The sequence below is a fragment of the Rhineura floridana genome, chromosome 4 (assembly GCF_030035675.1).
Source record: "Rhineura floridana isolate rRhiFlo1 chromosome 4, rRhiFlo1.hap2, whole genome shotgun sequence".
Lineage (NCBI taxonomy): Eukaryota > Metazoa > Chordata > Lepidosauria > Squamata > Rhineuridae > Rhineura > Rhineura floridana.
Window position 1 is genome coordinate 58,201,835 of NC_084483.1, and position 23,107 is coordinate 58,224,941.

Here is a 23,107-nt window from a genome sequence, read left to right on the forward strand (position 1 = left end):
CCTAGCAACGGGGACCTTGAAGGCTTTACAGCTTCAGAGTCTTCCCTTGAAGTTCCCACGCCTCCTCTGCTCTGAAGCTCAGAACAGGGGGGGGAAGAGGGAGGGCTGCCCAAGACAGAAAAGCCGCAAGACAGTTTTAAAACTGCCCCCCTTTCCCCCATACCGGAGTCGGAGACTTCAGAAGAGGAGGGGCCCGTACTTCCCCCGTCGCCGCGTACTCGAAGACAGTTGAAAAGACAAGAAAGGAGGGCGGTGACTGAGGGTCCGTTAAGGAGGAGTGAAAGGCTTCGCGCCCGTTTGCCCCCTTCTTAAGAGACAGGTGGGAAAGCAGTTCCTTGCTCTGTCAACTCTCTTTCTAAGTCGCAGGACCTGTAACTCTGTGTTGCTTCATGAGAAGGCGCAGTCTCTGTTTGGATATTACCTTAATAAAAACTGAATTGCTTTCAACCACGAGTCTGATTCCTGAGTCCCATCCTGGGCCTGACACGTAGGAAGGCCCCCCTACTCACCTACAAGGTGTGGCCGGGGTAAAGGGTAAGCACAAATTATTTTAAAATTGTTTTTAAATAAAGTGAAGTCCATGGCAAGGGAAATTGTTTTGAAAACAGACATGTCACTATTTGGGTGCATTATTGCGATGGCATAAGTATGTGATCTGCATATGACTGATATCCTCTCTCATCCTTTTGGTCCAACACCGTGGGCTTTGTCGACACCTGAAGGAAAACTCATAAGAGACATATGTATGCCTTTGATTGAAATGCATGCATTCACTGAATGTGATAGCGTAAGTGCATTTGCCAGCAAAGGGAAGGCAGGCGTCCTACAAAACTTGGAAAATAGTCAAGATGCAAAAAAAACATTTTTTGAGCTGGGGTAAAAGTGGGATCAGTCTGCAGAGCTAATGGAAAAGTGGAGACACTTACATGTCATCCTTATGCTCCCAGATTTTCTGTAGGGAATGTCAACGATCTAAGGTATCACCTGTGAATACATGCCCAACGTGCAAACTATCAGGCTGCAATATGGAGAAGGTGTTTAGAACACCACGTTCTGTTGGCATAGGCTGGAAGTTGGAAGTCAGAGATGGGACTGAGCAGCTAGTTGTGCTAGTTGATGGAGTGGTCTGCCAACACCACAGGCCATGCTCAATCCATTAGCCTGAAATTTTACAAAGAACTGTGAGGTACCCAAATGTATGTGCATGAAAAATGGGCTCACATGCAGTGGTAACCATCTGTGGTAACCAGGACTTGAGTACAGAGGATGGTGAATCTGTTTGAAGAGGAGATGGATGATCATTATGATGATTAATTTGAAAATGGACAAGTTAGACCATATATGCCCTAAATAAACATTTCAGTTAACATGGGAAATTATGCCTTTTTTTGTGAAGCTGCTGTACTTGATAGTGCCTTGTGCAAAAAGAAAGCAGTGGACCGGACTCAACTCCATGGCATGCTGTAGGGAACATTTCCCTGGTAGTATGGAAATGTCATTTGGGGTGTCTGAATGCTTATTTTGGGGTGCACAGCTACAGTTCCCTGATTTGTAACTGTGGACACATTATGCATTGATGTGCTTTGTACAACATAACATATTTTGCCCCATGGAATGATGATGCATCTTGAAGAGGAGAGTTTCCTGGTGATGGAGATGTGTGATATTGGATACCATAACTCATATTTTATGGTGTAGGGTCAAAAAAACTATCTAGGCTATTCACAAAGTAATTTGTTGAAATTTTGTTGAAAATTGAACTGGGAACTGAGCACCAATGCAGCATCATAAAAAAAACATGATAGAGATCTGCAAGGTCAGCACCTATTTTCCAACTACTGAGGTATAGGTCTTGCAAAAAATCACATTCAGTCTTACTCAGCACACTGGGTACCAATTTCTATCTTGGCTGATGTGCTATCTCATGACAACAGTAAACTTTGTAGCAAAATAGCCATATAGTTGCTCTGGATTAATTTTACTGGGTGGCCATCCAAAATATAGATTGCTCCTAGATTAGGCAAATGGCATAACTTTTGGGAGGAAATTATGTCAGAAATTATCTAAAAAGTCATCAGTGAAAAGAGGTGTGTTTTCACTACCAAGTTTATGCCTCATCTGAATGCGGAGAGTGCCACTATATAGTTTGGATTACAGGCCTTCTGGCTATCAGAATGAAAATTCACAAGCTGATGATCAGGGTTTTTTTAAAAAAATTGTGTCACTGTTGACACAAATTCTAACAGTCTCCAGGAAAAATGTGACTTGCATCCCAATCCAATATATGTTTACGTCAGTGTCATTGAGTTAACTGGGGCTTAGTCCCATATGTGCATGGGATTGCAGCCTGAAATTTGTAACCAAACCTACTGATATATCACACTGAGATTCAGTATATGTGACATGTTCAAGTTAGCTCCTGCCTTAATAACCATGGTATGCCACAAAAACCTCTCTCTCTCCCCCCCTCTTTTTTAAGGGTCTTAATGGGCCTCCTGGGGCACCAGGCTTCCAGGTAAGATACATAATGGGAAATTTGGATGAATTCTTTTTATATATTTATCATGCAACTATTTCTTGATGCCTGATGCCCCAACTTGTTTCTGCCTTAGGGTCTAAGAGGACCTCCTGGATTACCAGGTACTCCAGGGACACCGGGTATTGATGTAAGTACTAACTTTGCAAATGTTGCAATGGTAATTTGTCCCTTGTCAAAGCAAGAATTTAAACTATAGTTCTTTTCATATATCTACATGTAGGGTATTCCAGGACGTGATGGAAAGCCAGGACTCCCAGGACCTCCAGGTGACCCAGTATGTATATAAACCAAGACTCAAATACAATTGCATTTAATGGTGAAGATCACAAATTTACCTAAAGAGTCACCAGCATTTAAAAGTTTGGGTTTATATGCTGAATTAGAAAAAAACACATTATAAATAGAGCCCCATGTTCAGTCTCTTAGGTTTCTGTTGATGGACACTTGTATTATCGTTGCCCATTAAAGTCAATTACTTGCATTTGAAACAGTCTAAGTTAACCTGTGATGTGGAGGTAGCGCAACAGTGAGTTTTACGCATTGCTGGTGCATATCTATTCTAGGCTGGATCTGCTGTTTGCAGTATTTTGAGTTTAGGATATTGAGTTTAGGATTTTTGGACTTAAAATTGTGATTTAAACATTTACAGCCAGGTCACATGCTTGGCTGCTTGCTGGGAGAGCTGCATCACCCTCTTTTATTATGAAATATGGTCAATGCATATTTGTATATAGGCATGTAAGATGTTATGCAAGGGTGTCCTGCTCACTCCCTGACCTGACTTTGAAATGTGAACAATAATTGTGAAATTAAGTTGAGCCCCTGATGCAGGGGCTTCAGTTATGTTTTTGGGTGACATTGAACCCCTCCCCCTTCTTGATCCTGTGAGCAGTTGCCTCAAGAGCCATTTCAGACAATACAGTAGGGCCCCGCTTCCCAGCGCTCTGCTTCCCGGCGTTCCACTAATGCGGCGGCTTTCGTTTTCAATTTTAAAGCAGATTTTGCCACTTTTGCGGCATTTTGCGGCATTTTTGCGCGACACGCCCCATTAAAATCAATGGGGTTCTGCTTCATGGTGTTTTCCGCTTTACGGCGGGGGTCCGGAACGGAACCCGCCGTATAAGCGGGGCCCTACTGTACAGAGGCAAACCTGAGTTTGCCACATATTATGCATTCAACAGGGAGCAGCAGCCAGTCATGGATCTCTAATGAGTGAACTTGTACGATACACATGTTTGCCACAGTCACATTTTCAATGTATAGGTGAAATAAATGTAAAATGTGAAATGACCTGCAGGCCACTAAAAGCTGTGGGTACTTCCGTAGAGTTGTAGAGTTCTGTTGTTGCAGCTAGTTGTAGGCAATATGTGATACTTTGAAACATTTTAACTTTTTTTTTACATATGCATGGACTGCCATTCGCTCTTGCCTTGAGTATAGTGCCTACACACAGAGGGCTTAACAGAGCCTCTGTTTCCCCCCTCCCTCTGCCTACATATGGGAATTTGAACAGACAATGTGATATTTGGGGAAAAGTGAGCTCTGTGCGTATTTCCCTTTACTCATAGAAACCTAGGAAGCTGCCATCTGTTGAGTTAGACCATTGGTCCATCTAGCTCAGTATTGTCTACACTGACTGGCAGTGAGTGTCCAGAGTTTGAGGAAGGAATCTTTCCCAGCCCTACGTGGAGCTGCTGGGAATTGAACCTGGGACCTTTTGCATACAAAGCAGGTCCTCTGCCACTGAGCTGCATTACTTCCCCCCCCCCGAGCTATGGCCATTCACGTATTCATGTGTACCAAAAAAATGTATTCTCCACCCTTCAGCATAGAGCGTTTAAAAATGAATGAAAAGCCTGAGTGAATAAAAATGTATTTGGTGCTGAAAAGACATCAGATTAGGTGCCAGGCCACTCTTCCTGTAGAAAACATTCCACAAGATAGTTTCCATAACCAAAAGGCCTGGTCAGTACCTGCTTCACTTCCAAAGGTGGGAGAACCCAGAGAAGGGCTTCAGACAAAGGTCTTAATATGCAGACAGATTCATGTAGGGCTAGGCAGTCCTCAGGTCCTCTGAACTCCAGCTATATACAATAGGACTTTAAAGGTAAGCACCAGAATTTAAATTGTGTTCAGAAATAGTCTGGCAATCTGTGAAGATATTTAAGCGCTGGTGAAATGCGTTTCCCCCAGAAGGTCCCAGTCAACAACCTAGCAGCAGTATTATGGGCTAACTGATGTTTCCAGGAAGTCTTGTAAGGCAGCCCCCCATGTACACTACATGGCAGTAGTCAATTATAGATGTTCCAAGAGGATAACAGTGGTCAGGGTATCTCTGTCCATGTAGGGTGTAGCTGGTGCGACAGCCTTAGTTGGTGAAAGGAGCATCATGCCACAGATGTTATTTCAGCCCCCCCACACACACACACACCCTAAGCTAGGAACCTGGTCTTTTTTTAGAGAGAGAGCAAATGCAACCCTGTCCAGAGCAGATTGAACACCACTTCTCTGAAATGTTGAACCTTCTACCAATAGTACTTCCATCTTTTCTGAATAGAATAGAACTTAAGTTTGTTCTGCCCCGTCCCCTAGTCCAGTTATGATCCGAGACTTTGATACAACACTTACACTGTGTGACTTGAATCTGATGAAAAGGAGAAATGTTGCTAGGTGTCATCACTACAACTTCATTGAGACGTCCCTCTTTGTCCATTGGAAATGACTCATGCGAAAAGAATCTTGTGAGGAGGAGGGTTTGACAGGGATATGGGAGGTGCACACAGGCCTCCTGTTCTTTCCGCTGTTTTCTTGTGCTAGCTGCACATATTACATTCTGATACCATTTACAGAAGTGAATTGTGGGATAAATGACCAAAGGTGCTGTTTTTATATAGTAGTGTATCATAGCGTATCTACTATGTATTTGAGAACATTGTGGGTTATGCATTTGGACACTTCTTAAGATATTGTAACCAAATTTTGCTTGCTGGTCCCTGAGGTCAAGGAGCAGGTTTCTCCCTGGAGAACAGTCCATCAGATTGGAAAATAGCACCACCTAGCATCAGCAGGCAGGACTCATATGTTTTTTGAGGAAGCAGCAACCCTTGCGAGACCCCACACCATTCCTGCTTCCTGGATCTAGGTGGATCGTTTTCTCCTCGCTCCTAAGTAGCTTCATTTGTTCTTTCCTTTTCTATTCATCTTTCCTGAACCCAGTATCTTCATTTCTAGCCTTCATCTATAGTTTTTTCTGTGCCTTTTTTATTTTTAAAAAATATTTTCTTTGCCTCAGGGTTTTCCTCTCTCTCCTGTTTCCTTCAGCCCGCCTCCCCTGCTCTGTGGAGCGGCAGCATGAGGCTTCTCACTGAGGGCTAGTTTGCCTCAGGGTTTTCCTCTCTCACCGATTTCACTCAGGCCGCCTCCCCTGCTCTGTGGAATGGCAGCACAAGGCTTTTCTTTTTCAACTGCCGCACCTGCTATTGTGCATGGTAGCCCAGTGCCCACCATTTTGAGCGTTAGCGTAGCTGCTGACTTTTTGATTTTCTACTGCCTTTGCTGAGTGCAGGGCTTGCTTGGGGTTTTTCCTCTCTCCCCTGTTTTCCCCTCAGGCCACTGCCCTGCTCCACGAAGCAGCAGCTCTACACCCCCTTTTTCTACCACCATGCTGGTTCTTTAAAGCAGCAGAGCCTTTTTCCACTGCCGCGCTGGTTCTTTAAAGCGGCAGAGCAGTGGGGCGCCATTTTGAGCAGCAGCGCATCTACCACCCTTTTGTGCTTTTGTGGGTTACTGGATCGAGTTGTTGGCTCTCCCTCCCACTCGATTTGTTCTTTCCCCAGTTTCCAATTCAACCAACAAGAAACAGATAGTGCAAGAGGCTACAGAGCACTTTTTCCACATTCAGGCCATCGAGGAGGTACCTTACGAAGACCACTTCGCAGGAGTGTACTCCTTTTTCTTTGTGGTACCCAAACAAGACAAGTTATAGAGAGCAATATTGGATCTCAAATTCCTCAACCGATATGTCAAGTATCAGAAGTTCCTGATGGAATCACTGTCGTCCATCAAAGAAGCCCTGCAGTCCCAAGACTTCCTTGCTTCAATAGATTTAAAGGAGGTGTACCTCCATGTCCCAATCCATCCGGATCACAGGAAATATCTAAGTTTCGCATACGGCAATCTTCATTCGCAATACTGGGTCCTACCATTCAGTCTCCCGTCTGCACTGAGGATCTTCACAAAAACCATGGTCATCCTGGTGGCACATCTCTGTTTCCAGGGGGTCCATATTTATCCTTACCTGGACAACCTATTGGTTTAGTTGGAAACAGCACAGAAGGCAGAAACAGACATCCAGTTAACTCTGGCAGTGTTAAAGTCTCATGGGTTCCTCATCAATGCCAAGGACAGCCATTTGTCTCCCACTCAACATACTCAGCATCTTGGGGCACTCATCGATCAACAATCTCTTGGTCCTGTGAGAGGGTCTACAATGTTGCATCCACAGTAACTGCTCTTTGATCCTCCCCCCCAGTGGACTTAATGGCTATGGCCAAAGTCCTGGGTCTTCTGATTTCCACAATACAAATCACTCCTTGGGCTCGGCATCCCACCAGGGCCCTGCAGTGGACTCTACTGCTTTTCCAGGATGAGATTGCAGGCAGTACTCACCGTCCTGTTCATTTACCTTGCTCCCTCCGGTTATCTCTCGGGTGGTGGACAGTGCATGTGAATCTCCAGAAGGGGTGCTGTTCAGGGACCCTCCATGGACTGTTGTGACACAGATGGCAGTCTGTTGGGCTGGGGCAGCCATTGCCTGGGTGACTACATTCAAGGGCAGTGGTTGGATCAAGAAGCTCACCACAGTAACAACTGGCTGGAGCTTCGGGCAGCAAGCCTTGCCATCCAGCACTTCACCATAAAGTTCAAAATTCATGTCCTGTAGCACACTGACAATACTACTGTGAAGGAACACTTCAACAGGCAGGGGGGTACATGATCTCAAAGCCTGTAGCTCGAGACAGCCTCTTTCTTCAACTGGGCAGAGCCTCACCTTCTGTCGGTGCAGGCGGAGCATTTGAGTAGCAACTTAAATCTGACAGCAGATTGGCTCAGCAGGCAACAGATAATGCCGAGAGAATGGAAACTACATCTGTGGATCTTCACATGAATAGAACAGTTCAGCAAATAACCCTTGATCTGTTTGCTTCTCGCTACAACTATCAAGTGCCTCATTTCTACATGAGGTACCATATGGACCAGGCAGAAGGGACAAATGCCCTGTCACTGCACTGGCCTCAGGGTCTACTTTATGCCTTCCCCCAGTGCCTCTCATTGCACATTGCCTTCAAAAACTACAGTTGGAGAGGGCATAGCTGATCCTAGTAGAGCCATTGTGGCCTCATCACCCATGGTTCTCAGAACTCCTCCACCTCTTGATCACTGCTCCATGGAGGCTGCCCCTGCAGCGGGACCTTCTCTCACAGGGTCCAGTTTATCATCCAGAATACACGTGGCTGAAACTGATGGCATGACATTTGAGCACCAGTTCTTGAGACATTCTGATCTCTCTCCAGACATAATTGATACCTACCTGGCAGCATGGCAGCCCTCTACAAGACGGATCTACCAGTCAACCTGGAAAGCTTTTCCTCTGTGGTGTTCACATAAGGACCTATGTCCTTCCAGAGCACACATTCTGTGGTTTTTGCAAGATGGTTTCTGACTAGGCCTTAAAGTGAATACTTTATGTTGACACGTCTCAGCCTTTTACTCAGTCTTGTCACTTTGTCCTTCGGGAACAGTTGGGTCTTGTCCACTTGTCAAAGGTTTCCTTCGTGAGGCAGCTGCCTCTTGTCCACCAGTTGTCCATCATTTCCCCACATGAAACCTCCACAAGGTACTGCAGGCAGTCCAGCTACCGCCTTTCAAGCCTTTGAACACAGTACCTCTGTGTATGCTTTCACTGAAGGTTCTTTTCTTAGTCGCAATCATCTTGGCACGGAGAATTTCTGAATTAAATATTCTTTCTGTGGCCAAACATCTCTGTGTTTTCCACACTGACAGAGTAGTGCTTCGTACGGACCTGGCTTTTATCCCTAAGGTGGACTCAGTGTATCAACGCCAGCAAGAACTGATTCTTCCTATCTTCTGCTCCACTCCAATCCATCCACATGAAAAGGCATGACATTCACTTGACGTCCAGCGAGCATTGAAGTTATGTTCAACGGACAAAAGAATTTTGACAGACTGAACCGTTCTTTGTGTCCTATGGACAAAAGACTATGGGTAAACGGGTTTCATCCACCACCCTCACTGGGTGGCTTAAAGCTTGCATCAGTTTGGCTTACGAGACTTTGCATCTTCTTGTTTCTTCACATGTTACAGCCCACTCTACTAGGGCGGTGGTGGCTTCCGCTGCCTTTGCTGTCAATGTTCCCTTACTGGAGATTTGCAGGGCAGCTACCTGGTGCTCGCCAAAAACCTTTATCTCTCACCACATATAGATAAATATGCCTCTCAGAAGCAGCCTTCGGCACACATGTGTTATAGCATGTTACCATCCATACCTGAAGCATATATGATGGTCTTCTTTCTGTGTGATTTCCTGTTCGGTCTCAGGTAGCTTGCCTTTGGATGCTTTGGTACATCCCATCTGATGGGCTGTTCTCCAGGGAGAAGGGGCCGTTGGCCTTACCTGAACATAGTTTCTCCTGGAGAACAGACCATCAGGGCCCACCCATGGGAGGGAATGAGACTCATGAACTGGCTGCCTGACATTGGGAGTAACATATTGTTTTCTTGCAGTAACATATTGTTTTCTTGCTCACTTGATGGTTACAAAAGAGGTTTTTGGGAAACGTTTATTCTCAACATTTTTGGGGTGAGTTGTCATGAAATAATGAAGATTTCTCTCTTCTGAGTTGTTATTTTTTCTCTGAGGAAGTAACATTATTAACTAGCTTTATTAATGTACAGATTTTGTTTCCTTTAAGGGTGTATTATTTATTTATTTATTGTATTTATATACCGCCCCATAGCCTAAGCTCTCTGGGTGGTTTACAGTAACTAAAAACATTAAAACAAATATACAAATTTAAAACACATCTTTTAAAAACAATTTAAAACACAATTTAAAAATTTAAAACAATTAGATTGTTATCAGTACTGTATACTTTAGGCTGTTCATCACTGAATGGTCTGGGGTCTTGCGAGGGTTGCTGCTTCCTCAAAAAAATATATGATTCCTGCCTGCTAATGCTAGGTGGTGCTATTTTCCCATCTGATGGGCTGTTCTTCAGGAGAAACTATGTTCAGGTAAGGCCAATGGCCCCTTTTATCTGTTTGGATATAATTGGATGCCATTTTGAATCAAGATGGCAGACTGAGCCTTTCAAAACTGCAATGGTTTTAGCCACCAATTGAAAAATTGCACTGATTTTTTTGGTTTCTTAGAATTCCTGAGCAACACCAGGTATGAGGCTGCTAGTAATATATAAACTGTGCATTTACTAATTAAATAAGAAATAGCTAATGAGCTTGAGGCTTAAAAAACATCTGGGTAATTATCTGTTTGATTGCAGGTTGCTCTTCCTCTTCTTGGAGACATGGGTACTTTACTGAAGGTAATTTCAGTTTCCAAAGTGGGTGCTTTCCCAATTATTAATAGGCTTTTTAAGGACACATCTTCATAGGCTTTTTTTATAGATTAGAAACACTCCCTCCATACTTTTGGTCTTTGGACACTACAAGTTGCTTGTATTTTGACATGCACTGGTTCTCCACTCACCTGCCTGTAGATGACAAAACCACAGGGGCAATAGACTTTGCAGTATGAATGCAGATTCTGTTCATATCTGTAGTTGCTAATTTTTATGGGTCTGCTCTGCCCTTTTGGATTATCACCTATCAGAAACCCAGAGTGTACCTCTAAGCTTATCTGGAATTAGTACACTATCGTGGACCTACTCTAACATTCATTCTTGTTCATTTTAATCAAGCTGATGAAGCTTACAGTGTTGATAAGGCAAACTGCTTTTCACTTTGAAATCCAGTGTACCTATTCAGCAGTGTGAGCAGTTCTGATGGAAACTTCAAAAAATCTGGCTGCACATGGTGGTTGTTTCCTGTGTACACAAGTGGCTTGGTAGAATTGTGGCTCAAGATGATAGAAACTTTATACTGCTTAGGTCTAAATATTTCATTTGATTTAGCATGTTTGAATTGATGAATAGATAGATACCCAACTATCCATCTGTTGACATGTGATGGCCAGATCTAACTGAGCGTCTTTCTTCAACTAGAGTTACATGAACTTGTTTTCAAATGGGAATTGCATTTTTCATGTAATAATAATTATTTATTGATTGATGATTATATGAAACTTCATTCACATGTTGTCTCTCTTGGTAATAGTATTTTTATCCTGTGTAACCAATATTTATCAATTGGAAAGAAAGCCCACTTGTGATAAACTCAATTGCAACAATTAGCACTTAGTTATTGAGTTGTCTGAATCCACTCACAATAGCAGAAAACATTCATGCCCTGATCTTTAAAAATTCAAAACCTGGGCTTCTCTCATCTGACCTTTATGGCTTTCTATGGCTGCATTCAGACATGGGGTTTATTGCATTAGTTTTACTGATTATAATGGTAGAACTGTCCTGATTTCTAACATTCCTTTCACACTGCAGTACCTGTTGCATTATTGAACTGTGGCTTTTTGACCGATATACCAACGTATCACACTAAATTTCATTCACACAGTAAGCGTGGTGTGACACAATGATATGTTGGTACTCCCCCACTTCTGCACATGAACCCATCTGTTCCTCCATGATTCCCCCATGAAAATGGCAGGAAAGAACTGTAGGCTGGTATACCTCCCCAAATTTCGTCACTTTACTCTCATGATTTTCTTGGTTAATGGAGTACCAAAAGGATTTTTTCTGGAAGCAATTAACACAGAAAGAAGTGCTAAACTTCCACTCTATTATGCTAGATTTCCAGAAGTGGTTTTTACTTCATATGAACAATCAAATAAAATGCAGAAATTATTAGTTAAGGAAATGTTGGGGAAATGGAATAAATTTCTGTCTGAATGCAGCCCATATTTGTAACAGAATGTCTGTGGCAACTGTCACGCTGGGGTTCCAGGATTAATAAGTATCAGAGGAGAAAAGGGAATAGCAGGCTTATCTGGCAGAGATGGCCATGGAGTAAGAAAGGTCCGGGTGCCATTGTGACTGTGTGATGATCCATGCTGCATTACTACTTTTTCTAAAATTTCTGCCTGCCATTTTCCTTTGTTTATCTTCATTAGGGTGATCCCGGTCCAAGAGGTCCCCCCGGAATCCCAGGTAGAGAAGGACCTAAGGTGAGTTCTTGAAATGTGAACTCTTTGTAGGTTTCCTGCTAATAAAGATTTGGAGCATAATTGCTCATTCATATTTATTTAATTAGTTTTTTGTTCTCTATGAAATATTGCAATTGCAATTATGTTTTTATTACAATGAGCAATTGTCTGGCTGTAATGGTTTGGAAACCAGTAATGCACACACACAGAACAAAACCTTATGGAATAATTCACTAACATTGTGCCCCATTCAATGAGAAGTATTTAAAGGGACACAAGTGGAAAGGAGGACACTTCCAATTAAATATACAGTTGTTGAGGACTTATATTGAACAGGGCTTTTTCTGTTTGTAGAAGAAACATTATAGAAGGATTTGGGCCATGGGGATCGACTTTGCCAGATAATATAGCACTATGTTAAGTGGCATGTGGAAACACCCACTTAATTCTAGTTTCAGCTAATTACAGAAAAGCGGTGCCTCAGCAGCATTGAAGGACCCTGGTGTTGCAGCAACTATGGTCATAGTGTTACCTTAGGGTTAATTGTCTCATTAACATATGTTCAGGCTCCACAGTTTCACTCCTACAGTTATCATGCAAAGTTGACCACACTTAAACCTTTTCATTCTTCCTGAATGGATATCCCATAATTGTTTTATTGAATACTGTAGATTTAGAGATGCAGGAACAGTAATGAATGAAACTAGCACATCTATGTAAATAGTTTGTCATGCTCAACTAAGGACTGTTTCATGCATCCATGTAAATATTTTGATTTCTTGGCACTGGTACTCAACACAAACAGCACAGTCCTGTAGATATCTACTTAGACATCAGTCTTATTGAGTTCGATGCAACTTACGCCTAAGTCAGTGTGTATAAGATTGCAGGCTTAGACTTGCAGCTAAATGTCTGAATGAATTCAAGTCATCTTTTTAATGCCACAGCTGTAAGGACTAGAGCTTGCAATATAATCTCAGTCTTGTTCCTTGTATTGCCAAATGCCTCTCCGGACAGGCACAAGACAAGTAAGTTCAAAGTTTCAACAGGGCAATGAGCACGTCTGGTGGTGAAGAGGTTAAATGGTTTATTAGAGCAAGCTGTTTACATCACTTGTTAGCAATAAAACACTAAAACAAAACTAATAGCTAGCAGGTCTCTGCCTCCCCCCTCCCCCCTCCCGTCTTATGTTTCTCTTGCTGGCTGGAAACCTCACATACAGCTGTAACAAGAATCTCTTGTCTGGGAGGGGTTACAGCTGTTGCATCTTCCTGATGTTGCTTCTTTATTCAAGCTGGTTTCTCTTCAAGCCAGTGTTGAGGCTGGTGGGGACTTTCAAAACCCCTGGAGGCTCAATTGGATGTCATTTTGAGGCTACTTCAGCCCCCTGAGGCTCTTTCCTGATCTAGGGGTCCTATATTTATATCCAAAAGACTCTCTGGGAGGGGGCACCTTACACCTATTAGATCATTATCTTCCTAGCATCCAGGTTGCTGGTTTTCCCCTCAAGTGATTTTTGTTGGTCTCTTCTGGCCCTATATTCGTAACACCTTGAACAACTTTTCTCAAGCTCTGTGTTTGAACACAGGCAGAGTGAAAAACTTCCCAAATGTTGTTTCTGAACACAGAGTGAAACATTTGTCAACTTATTGTCAGACAGCCTGCAATATGAGCTCTCCATTACATTGCAATTATAGTGTGCAAAGCAATAAGCACCCCAATAATTCAGGGGTATGAGACATGAATTATGGGACAGAGGCCATGCACATACCATTTTAAGCCTCCTCGTTACATCTAGATTCTTGCAGAGATTGGGAATACATTCCTTTGTTGCTAAATGCCTTGAAGTGGTTTGTTGGACAACGTCTTTTTTATAACCCAGACAATACAATGATAACCTGATCTTTGTTTCTAGGGGAGCAAAGGAGAACGTGGATTTCCTGGGCTGCCTGCAGAAAAAGGTGATGAGGTAAATACTACTCTTGTGATCAAAATTGACTTTTTATTATTTTAATGTGCATAGCCCTGTTAAGGTGTTCAGTTCCCATGGGTACCAAATCTTTGAAGAGGCTTCTGAGAATAGCCCTTCCCTTAGATTGCAACATCAGCACCAGCCATGCCCACCACCAATGCACGATTGGCATCAGTATGAGGGGGGCTTATGCATGCAAGAATCCCTCCACGGGGATGCGAACCATGGGCACTAAGGGGTTTGCACTGATAGGCTAGTGTGTACAACCTTTATGGTGAGCAGTGCAGAAATTACCAGGGGAGTGGGGTAGGGAAGAGAAGACGCCCCATATCTTTTGTGGTGGCCACCACTTGCTATTGTTTTTATAAGGTTAGGCGGGGGTGGGATTTGTCTTGATTTGGCTGGACTCGGGATGGGGTTTGTAGATTCATTTAGAACCCCACAACCTTTGCCCCCGTAATTTGAGCACAGGTGGTGTTGCTCAAATATGAGATACTGTGCTGCTAGTTGAATGCATGAGCATTGCAACCAATGAGCTGAATGCTTTTGGATTTGAGAGACTGTACTGCTCTCATATAAATAAGATTTTTGTACTATTATATATTTAAAATAACAAATTAGACAATGACACAGTATTTTAGGGACAAGTAACAGAAAGGAGGACAGCTTTGCTGTGCCATGCTTGGTGGATCCTTTTAGTGCGGTAAAGGTAGCAGCAGCAGCAGAAATTCCCGAAACCTGACTTCAAGCAACTCTTTAGCAATACCTTGCTGCCAAGAACCAAGAGGCAACTGAGGAAGTAATAATAAAAAGATCAGTTTATAATTGGCATTTAGTCTTTTAAGAGTCTCCAGAGCAAGTTTATTTCAGGGAAAACTTTTTGTTGGTTCAGTGGGGTGCCACACTGACTCATTTAGTTACTAAGCAAGAGTCATATTGTTGCACAGTTCATCAGCTCCTTAGGCAATCCAGAACTTCTCAGTGGCTCTAATATTTTAGCAGTAGCTGTAGGTTAGTGCACTGTAAGTGGGCAAATTAATGTTACTTCCAGGAGATAACACTGCTGACGGTGATTTTATTAGTGGGCCTGAAATATATAAAGCTTCAGAAGCAAAAAAGTGAGGTTGTACTTCAAGCCAATGTCTTAATGTCTCGAATTTCACAGGACTCTGGACAAACCTCACTCACAATTTTATTTAATCAGGAGAAAGTTATCCTAAAATGTAACATCTATTGTAGCCTGTCTCTAAATCTATCACATCTCCAATTTTCCTTAGCTTTTTTTAAAAGGAAACAATAAAGTAATAAATATAAGAGAATGAGTGGTATGGTTTGCACTAGTTTTCTATGCTTTGTTGTTGCTCAGACAGAATGGCAGACCATATGCCAAAAATCTTGTGGTGGAGCACAGAGGCTCTACTTTCCTTTTAATTGCCTCACACAAACACATCACATGGGCATAATATACAAGCTCCAAACAAATGCTACTGTAGGCCCCAAATATCCTGTAGAAATATTCCATATACATCGTATTGTGTATTTCACATAAAGGGCATAACTGCATTATACACTTCTACTGGGTGTGTTATTGTTCTTTCTTTATTTGCAAAAGTGTATTTGCAACATGAATAAAAATATAATGGTGGTGAACAGCTCAAATCAACAATAAAATTGCATTTTATTAATAAACAAGTACAACATACATGGTTAAAATACGCCACTTTAACCATCCTGGCTTTCCCCAAAGAATCCTGGAAATTATTGTTTGAGTATTCTCTGTTGCCCAGCCCCTCCTCTTAGAACTAACATTCCCAAGATTCTCTGGGAAGGGGAAATGGCTGTTAAACTAATTTGTCTGTCTACCTGTCAGTCATGAAGCTCCCTTTTGTTTATGAGGCAAAGTGTAAGGCTGCCTACACTCCATACATTTAAAGCATATATCCCATCTCCCAAAGAATCCTGGGAACTATCGTTTGTTAATGAGTGCTGAGAATTGTAACTGTGTGAGGAGCGAGCTACAATTTTCAGGATTCTATTGGAGGAGGGGAATTGCGCTTTGAATGTAGGGTATGTATGTAGTCTAAGTTGAATTAAACAGTTCCGTCACTAACCGCTGTGATGAAGCCAAATGTGTAAATATTTAATTCCATGCTAATAAGTGTACCACATGGATAGACAGCCAAGTAAACCACCTTGAAAACCTCGTGTTGGGCTATAAAGCAGAGTATAAATATTCTTAGATAAATAAATTTCCAGAACATAAAAGAGATTTACGTTCAAAAATCTGTATGTTATTACTTTATTAAAAAAACTCTGATGTAGAAAGAAATCAATATTCTAGTTATATATAAGAACATAAGAAGAGCTTGCTGGATCAGGCCAGTAGCCCATCTAGTCCAACAGCCTGTTCACACAGTGGCCAATGGCAATTCTGTGATGTTTTAATTATCTCAGTTATTAGAAAGATGAACAGAAAAGGAAAATTAATCTAAGCATATGTAAGATGAATCAAGTTTGTTTACTGTGTGACTGAACAGGTCATCACAGTAACAATGACAAAATTGCTATAATGTAGAACCCTGTATCAGACCACTTGTAAACCTTATATAGAGATCCACTGCATCAGAATTACCAGATACAAAGATAAACCATTTAAAAAGAAAATATGCATTATTAATACTCTGCACTGTTGCTGAAGTTCATCACCTTTCCAAGCAGTCATCTGTCTCTCTGATTTAATGCATCAGGCCCTTACCTGAGAATCTAAACAAGGAGCACAAAAGTGAAAACAGCTAAAGGAGAAGTGGAGAGGAGACGTGATACAGCGACATGAAGTGATGATTTTGTATAAAAAGACAGCTTTCCCTACTATACAGATTCAGACTAATCCTAAACGCACTTGCCTAGAACCAACATTCTAGGGAGTAAATCCCCAATGAAGCCAGTGGGGCTTGAGTAGACATGTGCAGGATTGAACTGTTAATATATTATTGCACTATTAATATTTCAAATGATTTCAATATGTGAAATATAATATGCATTTTAACAAGAAGAACATTGTTTACAAGGATGTGCACGTTTTAGAAAAACACCAATGATTACATTTTTGTAAGTGTGTGTATGTGTGTAAAATCCTTTATTTTTGTTCACTTCAGGGTCTTCAAGGTATCCCAGGACTTCCTGGTGTAGCAGGGCCTACTGGACCTTCAGTAAGTCTATGGTGTCATCCTTAGCAAATGAACTCACTGAGCACAGCATGCTGTAGTGGCTTACAGCTTGAGATCAACCATTCTTATTGATAAGGTTGTAACAAAGAGGGATTCTGCTAAACTGAGTGAAAGGCCATTTCCAGACAACCTGTTTATTGAGCATTCAATCTGATTTGTTTGCAGGGATGTTAGATGGTGTTGGCTCAAACAAATTATATCCCACACTTTCCAATGCTTTTCCCCATCACTTTCCTTATCTCAAAAAGTCCTTTTTTTAAAAAAAGTGGGTTGGTTGTGCAAGAGCTCCAAATCAACTTTAATTGTGCAACCTGAATTTGCACAGTTGTGCAATTTTAACTGTGAAACCCCATCTGAAAATAGCCCAAACCTGTGCAGCAGTGATGTTTGGTGGAAGAGTCCCAGTGCCAGTATCTATTGATTGATTATATAAATCAGAGCTGAGCTACAAATTTAAGAGAGCTTGCTAATCCAATTTAAACTCTTGTACTCCAAAGCAGGTAAGGAAAACAGACTTCCATGTATATCATTTGCTAGATTGGAAACAAAGGCATAAACTGGATACACATCAGAATGTCAATGTCCTCTGTCTATACTGTATTATGTCCAAATGGGCTATACATTCAAATGTGCATATCCATCCAGAGTGTGATGCAAGTAGTCATACGTAAATACCAATTTTATGCATGACCTGAGCTGACTTGAGGCTTTTGTTTGTGCAGAAGACCTGAAGTCTTTTAGAGGATAAATAACCTGAATATGAGTTTCTAGACCCAGAGATTGTTGATGAATGATATTCATACTGTTTTTGTTATTTTCCCTTCCCCAATTTGCTCCTTTTTTCAGATTAAGGTCACAAGTTTTTCTTCAGTAGACTTTAATAAGTTTTGTACAACAATAACCATAAAAAAATGTTGTACTGAAAAGTTACATGTTAAGACTCTACTGGGTATTCTGTTGTGAAAAATCATTCCAGCGTGCCTCAGAAAGCCTTAGGGAGCCTGAGATGTGGGGTGGGAGGTTGCAGTGGGATGAGGAAATCAGGTAAAATCGGGTGGAGGCAGGTTTCACGAGTGGTCCCTTGATTTCCCAGGCTGGGCTTTGAGGGGCTGCCCTGGTAAGGAAAGGGAGGGAAATTCCATTTTCATGAGCATCTTTGCATTTGTGCTGCATTGGATACAGCCCAGTGTTCTTAATTTAGCAAATGTAATGAACAACATTTCAACATTGGAGTTGACATTTGAGCATCCACGATGCTATTGGAAGGTATCAATACCAAGTTGTTGTAGATAAGCTTACTGGGATTGAGGGTAGGGGATGCAATCAGAAACACCACTTTCACACACTTTAAAAAAAAAAAAAGTTTCACCCACAATAGGTTTATGAGTAGGATTTAGCAGTTGTATCAGAATTGTAATCTTAGACCAAAAAAAAATGAATTCAAAATGCCCTTCGAAAAGCACATATTTCAAAATCTGACTTAAACAGTATATTTTTAATGTGAATCAATCTTACGTTTTACAGGGAGCAATAGGAAGACCTGGACATCCAGGCTCACCAGGATCAAAAGGTGAAAAGGTATGTTATTATATTACATAGTATAGATAAACACCTAAAACTGTTTTGTTATTAGTTTACTAAACTTTTTTTTCCTCATAGGCTGTTTAATGAAAAAATGTCAGTGCAGTCTTTAATATTGGTTAGATTGAATTATAACCTTTTTGGAAATGCCACACGTAAAGGTTTCAGTAAGACATATCAATCACATTGAGCATAAATATATATGTTGTATACTGGTTTCGTCTTGTTAGGATATTTGAAACGGGGGATTTTGTGTTTTGGCAAAGGTATATATGTGTCTTAATATTATAAGATTGTTTTAGGGACTTACAGCTCTTGCAAATAATTTCTGTAAGAATTAATTAAAAGGTCTTCTCTCTCTCTTTGTAAGCACTTTACACATGTTCATCTTGATATATGATTAGTTTCAGTTCACTTCTGTAGTTCAGTTCTGTAGTTCAGTTCTGTAGTTACTTATAACGATATATCTAGGTTAGAATAGTTTAGGATATGTGTTAGTTAATACTTTACAGTATAAGCTAAGAGCATAAAGGTCTGACCTTTTCCTTGAATTGACCTCTGATCTTTTAGTGTTAAGACTTCTAAAAGTCTACAGACAATTTTTTCAGGCAATTGTATGGTTTCAAGTGGATGTCTGTGACAGGAGGAAATCAGGGTACAGGAGATACCATCTACAACAGATCAAAAATACAAAGCTTTGAAAACAGGTGTAAGAGGCATAACCACAGTACCTTTGGTAGTTGCACCCAAGTGTAACAAGTGACTACTAGAACATTTTACGGTCAAAGAACATGCACCAGACACGTGTCTGTGCTGGACTAATAAGAGAGCTAGAGGTCTACCTCACTGGTGATGCTTCAGTGGGTTTGGCGAGGACAATCGGAAAAGATATTTAATTAGGTACAGAGGAAATGATCAGGGCCTTGTCTTTGGAATCCTAATGAGAGGTCCCACCTCCAGGCGTGTAAAATGTCTTCTACTCTGCTTTAATCTTGTAAGTATCTTAGCTCTGTCTGTGTGAGGAGGTGTTTGGCAATTTTTTTTTGCTACTTAATAAAATGCCTCAATCAATGTTTGGCTTTCTCTGTGTTGGTCCAGTTGGTGTGTTTGCGGAATCTCTCACCTATGGAGTTAGGAGTTATTTGTGAAGCTGTGACCCTTTTGCAGCATTAATCAATAACTGTAAACACTAACAAAAGGCACAGATTGTTTTTGCCAGATAGTGATTTGATTGTGCAAGTTGTGCAAGTCATAAAGATGCATCATGTTTTATTGCAGGTCTGCACAACATGACCAGTCAAGCCTTAATGGTGCCCTCTAAGGTTTTGATAAACTTAGTTCCTGCTTGCCACAGGCTGCAAAAATATGGGGGCTATCCAGCACGTGATAGGCCACAATAAATTGATTGTGGGCTCCTTTTAGTTTGGCAGGACACAAACAGCACAAGCTGTTTCTTTCCAAAACAGGGGAAGGGCCATAGCTCAATGGCAGAGCACATACTTTGCATGAAGAAGGTCCCAGTTTCAGCCCCTACCATCTACAGTTAAAATGATCATGTGGTGCAGTGGTGGGGAACTTCTGTCCTGTGGACCTAATTAGGCCTGCCAGGCTTCCCCATTTGACCATGAGGCCATTTTTACTAAGCCACACCCATCTTCTCTACAGCTGACATCAGACATGACATCAGGTGTGGAGCAGGTAAAGATGTGGCTCTATGCTGAAAGCAGGGTTTGAAGGCATCAGTGGTTAGCTGATCATAGGCACTTGCAAAGTCCTGTGTCTTTACACATGTGGCTTGATTTCAAACCATACAGGCAAAGGAAAATAAGTCACCGGTTAGGTGCTTGACAGGTGCCCTGCCCACCTGTCCAAGTTGGCCTGCAGGGGATAGAAGAAGTAAGGATTCAGCCTATTATTGCTCTAGTCCAGTTCCCCATTTCTGATGTAGGAGGTGATATTAAAAGTCCTCTGTCTGAGACTCAGGAGAGCTCCTGCCAGTCAGCATAGGCAATATTGATCTAGATAGACAAATATTCTGACAATATAAGATAGTTTGTTATGAAGGTTGCAACTGATTTGTACAGCAACTTCCATTATGCCCCACTCACTCACACCGAAAAGCTTCTTGGATGAAATAATGGTGTCACATGCAGTAGGAAGAACACAATTTTCAGCAGAGGTGGTCTTCCTAATCCCACATGCAATGCCAGCTGCTTCACTGAAATTAATCTATGCGTTGTTGGATTCATATGTGTTCAGTCGCCCAAGGCTGTTGTCCTGCCCAGACCCCATTTGGCCATATTTATTTATTTAAGACTTTTATATCCTGCCTTTCCAAAAGGTCCACGCAGCTGACAAAAGAAATAATATATATATAGAGAAAAAATACTGGGGGGGGGGATGAAATGCAAGTTTTTCTGTCCTTGCTTTAACACCACCCTTATAAATGGTAACCGTTGTAAATATAATTTCTGTGCATTGCTTGTTCCTGCAAGGAAACCAGACAACTGCAAACCTGCTTGATTGAAGTTTATTACTCTAAACACTATCATTTACAAAACCATTTGACCAACATGTTGCAAAAGCCAAAATTGAGTCCTGAAATAAGTGTGGTATGATTTTTCTAAGGGTGCTAAAAAGCAGACAGGCTTACAGGAAACTTCACTTTGGAATGTTCTGAAGGTTTCAGTATCAAAAGCACTCCTGCGGCTCCTACAATCCAATTGTGGTTCTGAACTTTGCATTTAAGGAATTGACATTCAGAGCAACAGAATACTCAGCCACACCAATGTGTTCTATATTCTGTATGTTCTATATTATAGATAAATCAATATCAGTGGAAATTGCTGCAAAAAACCGTTTTGTTTTTGCTTGATTTACTCGAAAGAGAGTTTTGTCAGCATGAATTGATTGTGGGTATTTAAACAAACAAACAAACAAAATTTATCTTCAACAGAGTATTCTCATCTTTTCCCAGTCTTATTATTCTTTGCAATAAGACGTCAGCCAAATTCTATGGTCTGTGAAGCAGTCACTGATTAGTAGCTTAGGCTGTCGTGAACCTGTCCCTTGAAGCTGATGAAATACTGCAAGGAAAGGAATGGGAGGTATTTTAGGTCTTTTGGCTGCATGATTCTGCCCCACTTGCCAGAACAGAGCCACTGCATTACTTTGCACAGATAGGTATCAGATATTCCAATTTATATTAAAACTTGCATTTTAAGTATAAGGTCACCATGTTTGAAAATATCTTTTGTATAAAAAGATCAATGTTATTTACCTTATATATATGTTCAGAAGAAATCATTTTGTGAAACAGATGAAGAGTAAGCTGCAAATGTTTATCATTGCAGTCTAGGGTGTAACACAGCGACTAAGACTTTAACAACAAAATGGGGAGTTCCTAGTTCAAACCTCACCTTTGCTTACTAGATAGTATTGAGCAAAACATCCTTTTTCAGTTTCAGACCTCCTGCATCTGCAACACAGGCGTAATCAGACTGCCCTAACTTGCAGATTTGTTGTGGGGATTGCAACAATCTGTTCAATGTGAAGGGCCTTATATAAATATCCTTAGTGGATTGGATTCAGAAACCCCATGTGTTGTGGCAGTTTCCACTTATTCCCCCTTACTTTCTGTGAGCAGCAGCCTCAGTGGAATCACCATTTCCGTTCATGGAAAGGCTACTCTAGATCCAAGCCAATATTATTTTTATCATTACATTAATTTTAGATTGTTTTATATGGTATTCATATAGATGCATCACTGCATTATGTCAGTTTTCCTCCTGTTACAATAAAATGAGTTTTATGCTAAAAAAAGATGGCACCAAATTTGATATGTTAAGTATAGTGTGCATATGATCTGTGTGATCACATTGTATTACAAGGATGTGGAATCTGTGGCTCTCCAGATGTTGCTGGGCTACATCTCCAGTCATCTCTGACCATTAGACATTCTGCCTGGGGGCTAATGAGAGTTGCATTACATGAAATAGGTATTCACAGTGTGTTTTTATCGTGCTTCAGGGGAACGAGGGTACTCCTGGAAAGCCTGGACCTCCTGGACCATCCGTAAGTCAAATATATGATACTACTAATAGCTGGGGGTCCTATACGTCTTCTCAAAGAAGAATGTCTCACTGATTTCTGAGACGAAGCAGCATAACTGATTTTATGTAGCTTGAATCTCCATAGTAAAGGCTCTGTTTTCATGTTGAAGCGTCAGCTAGAAGTGCTTTTGTGCTTGTGCATTATAGATTAGGGATTGTTACTGTATTTTAGGTTTAATGATGATTAAATGATGATGATTTCACTTTTTCAGGGTGTGCCATACAATGAAAGAAATGGCATGAGCAGCCTATATAAATTACAGGTATTTAATAGTCTACCATACAACATTCTGAGGTTATAGTCATTTTGCATGGATTCAA

The 23,107-nt window shown here is 41.2% G+C and overlaps 1 protein-coding gene across 7 annotated transcripts in view; it reads left to right on the forward strand.

Moving 5' to 3' along the window:
- COL19A1 (collagen type XIX alpha 1 chain) overlaps positions 1–23,107 on the forward strand; it is a 358,502-nt gene that overhangs the window by 295,291 nt on the left and 40,104 nt on the right. For all 7 annotated transcript variants that reach the window (XR_009762166.1, XM_061623076.1, XM_061623078.1 and 4 more), the window contains 10 exons: positions 2,480–2,515; positions 2,613–2,666; positions 2,760–2,813; positions 10,120–10,161; positions 11,862–11,915; positions 13,810–13,863; positions 17,022–17,075; positions 18,618–18,671; positions 22,704–22,748; positions 22,999–23,049. Coding sequence is in view for 6 of the 7 variants with exons in the window: in XM_061623076.1 (XP_061479060.1) it covers positions 2,480–2,515; positions 2,613–2,666; positions 2,760–2,813; positions 10,120–10,161; positions 11,862–11,915; positions 13,810–13,863; positions 17,022–17,075; positions 18,618–18,671; positions 22,704–22,748; positions 22,999–23,049 (498 nt within the window). In the remaining variant the exon portion in view is untranslated. The remainder of the gene's footprint in view (positions 1–2,479; positions 2,516–2,612; positions 2,667–2,759; positions 2,814–10,119; positions 10,162–11,861; positions 11,916–13,809; positions 13,864–17,021; positions 17,076–18,617; positions 18,672–22,703; positions 22,749–22,998; positions 23,050–23,107) is intronic.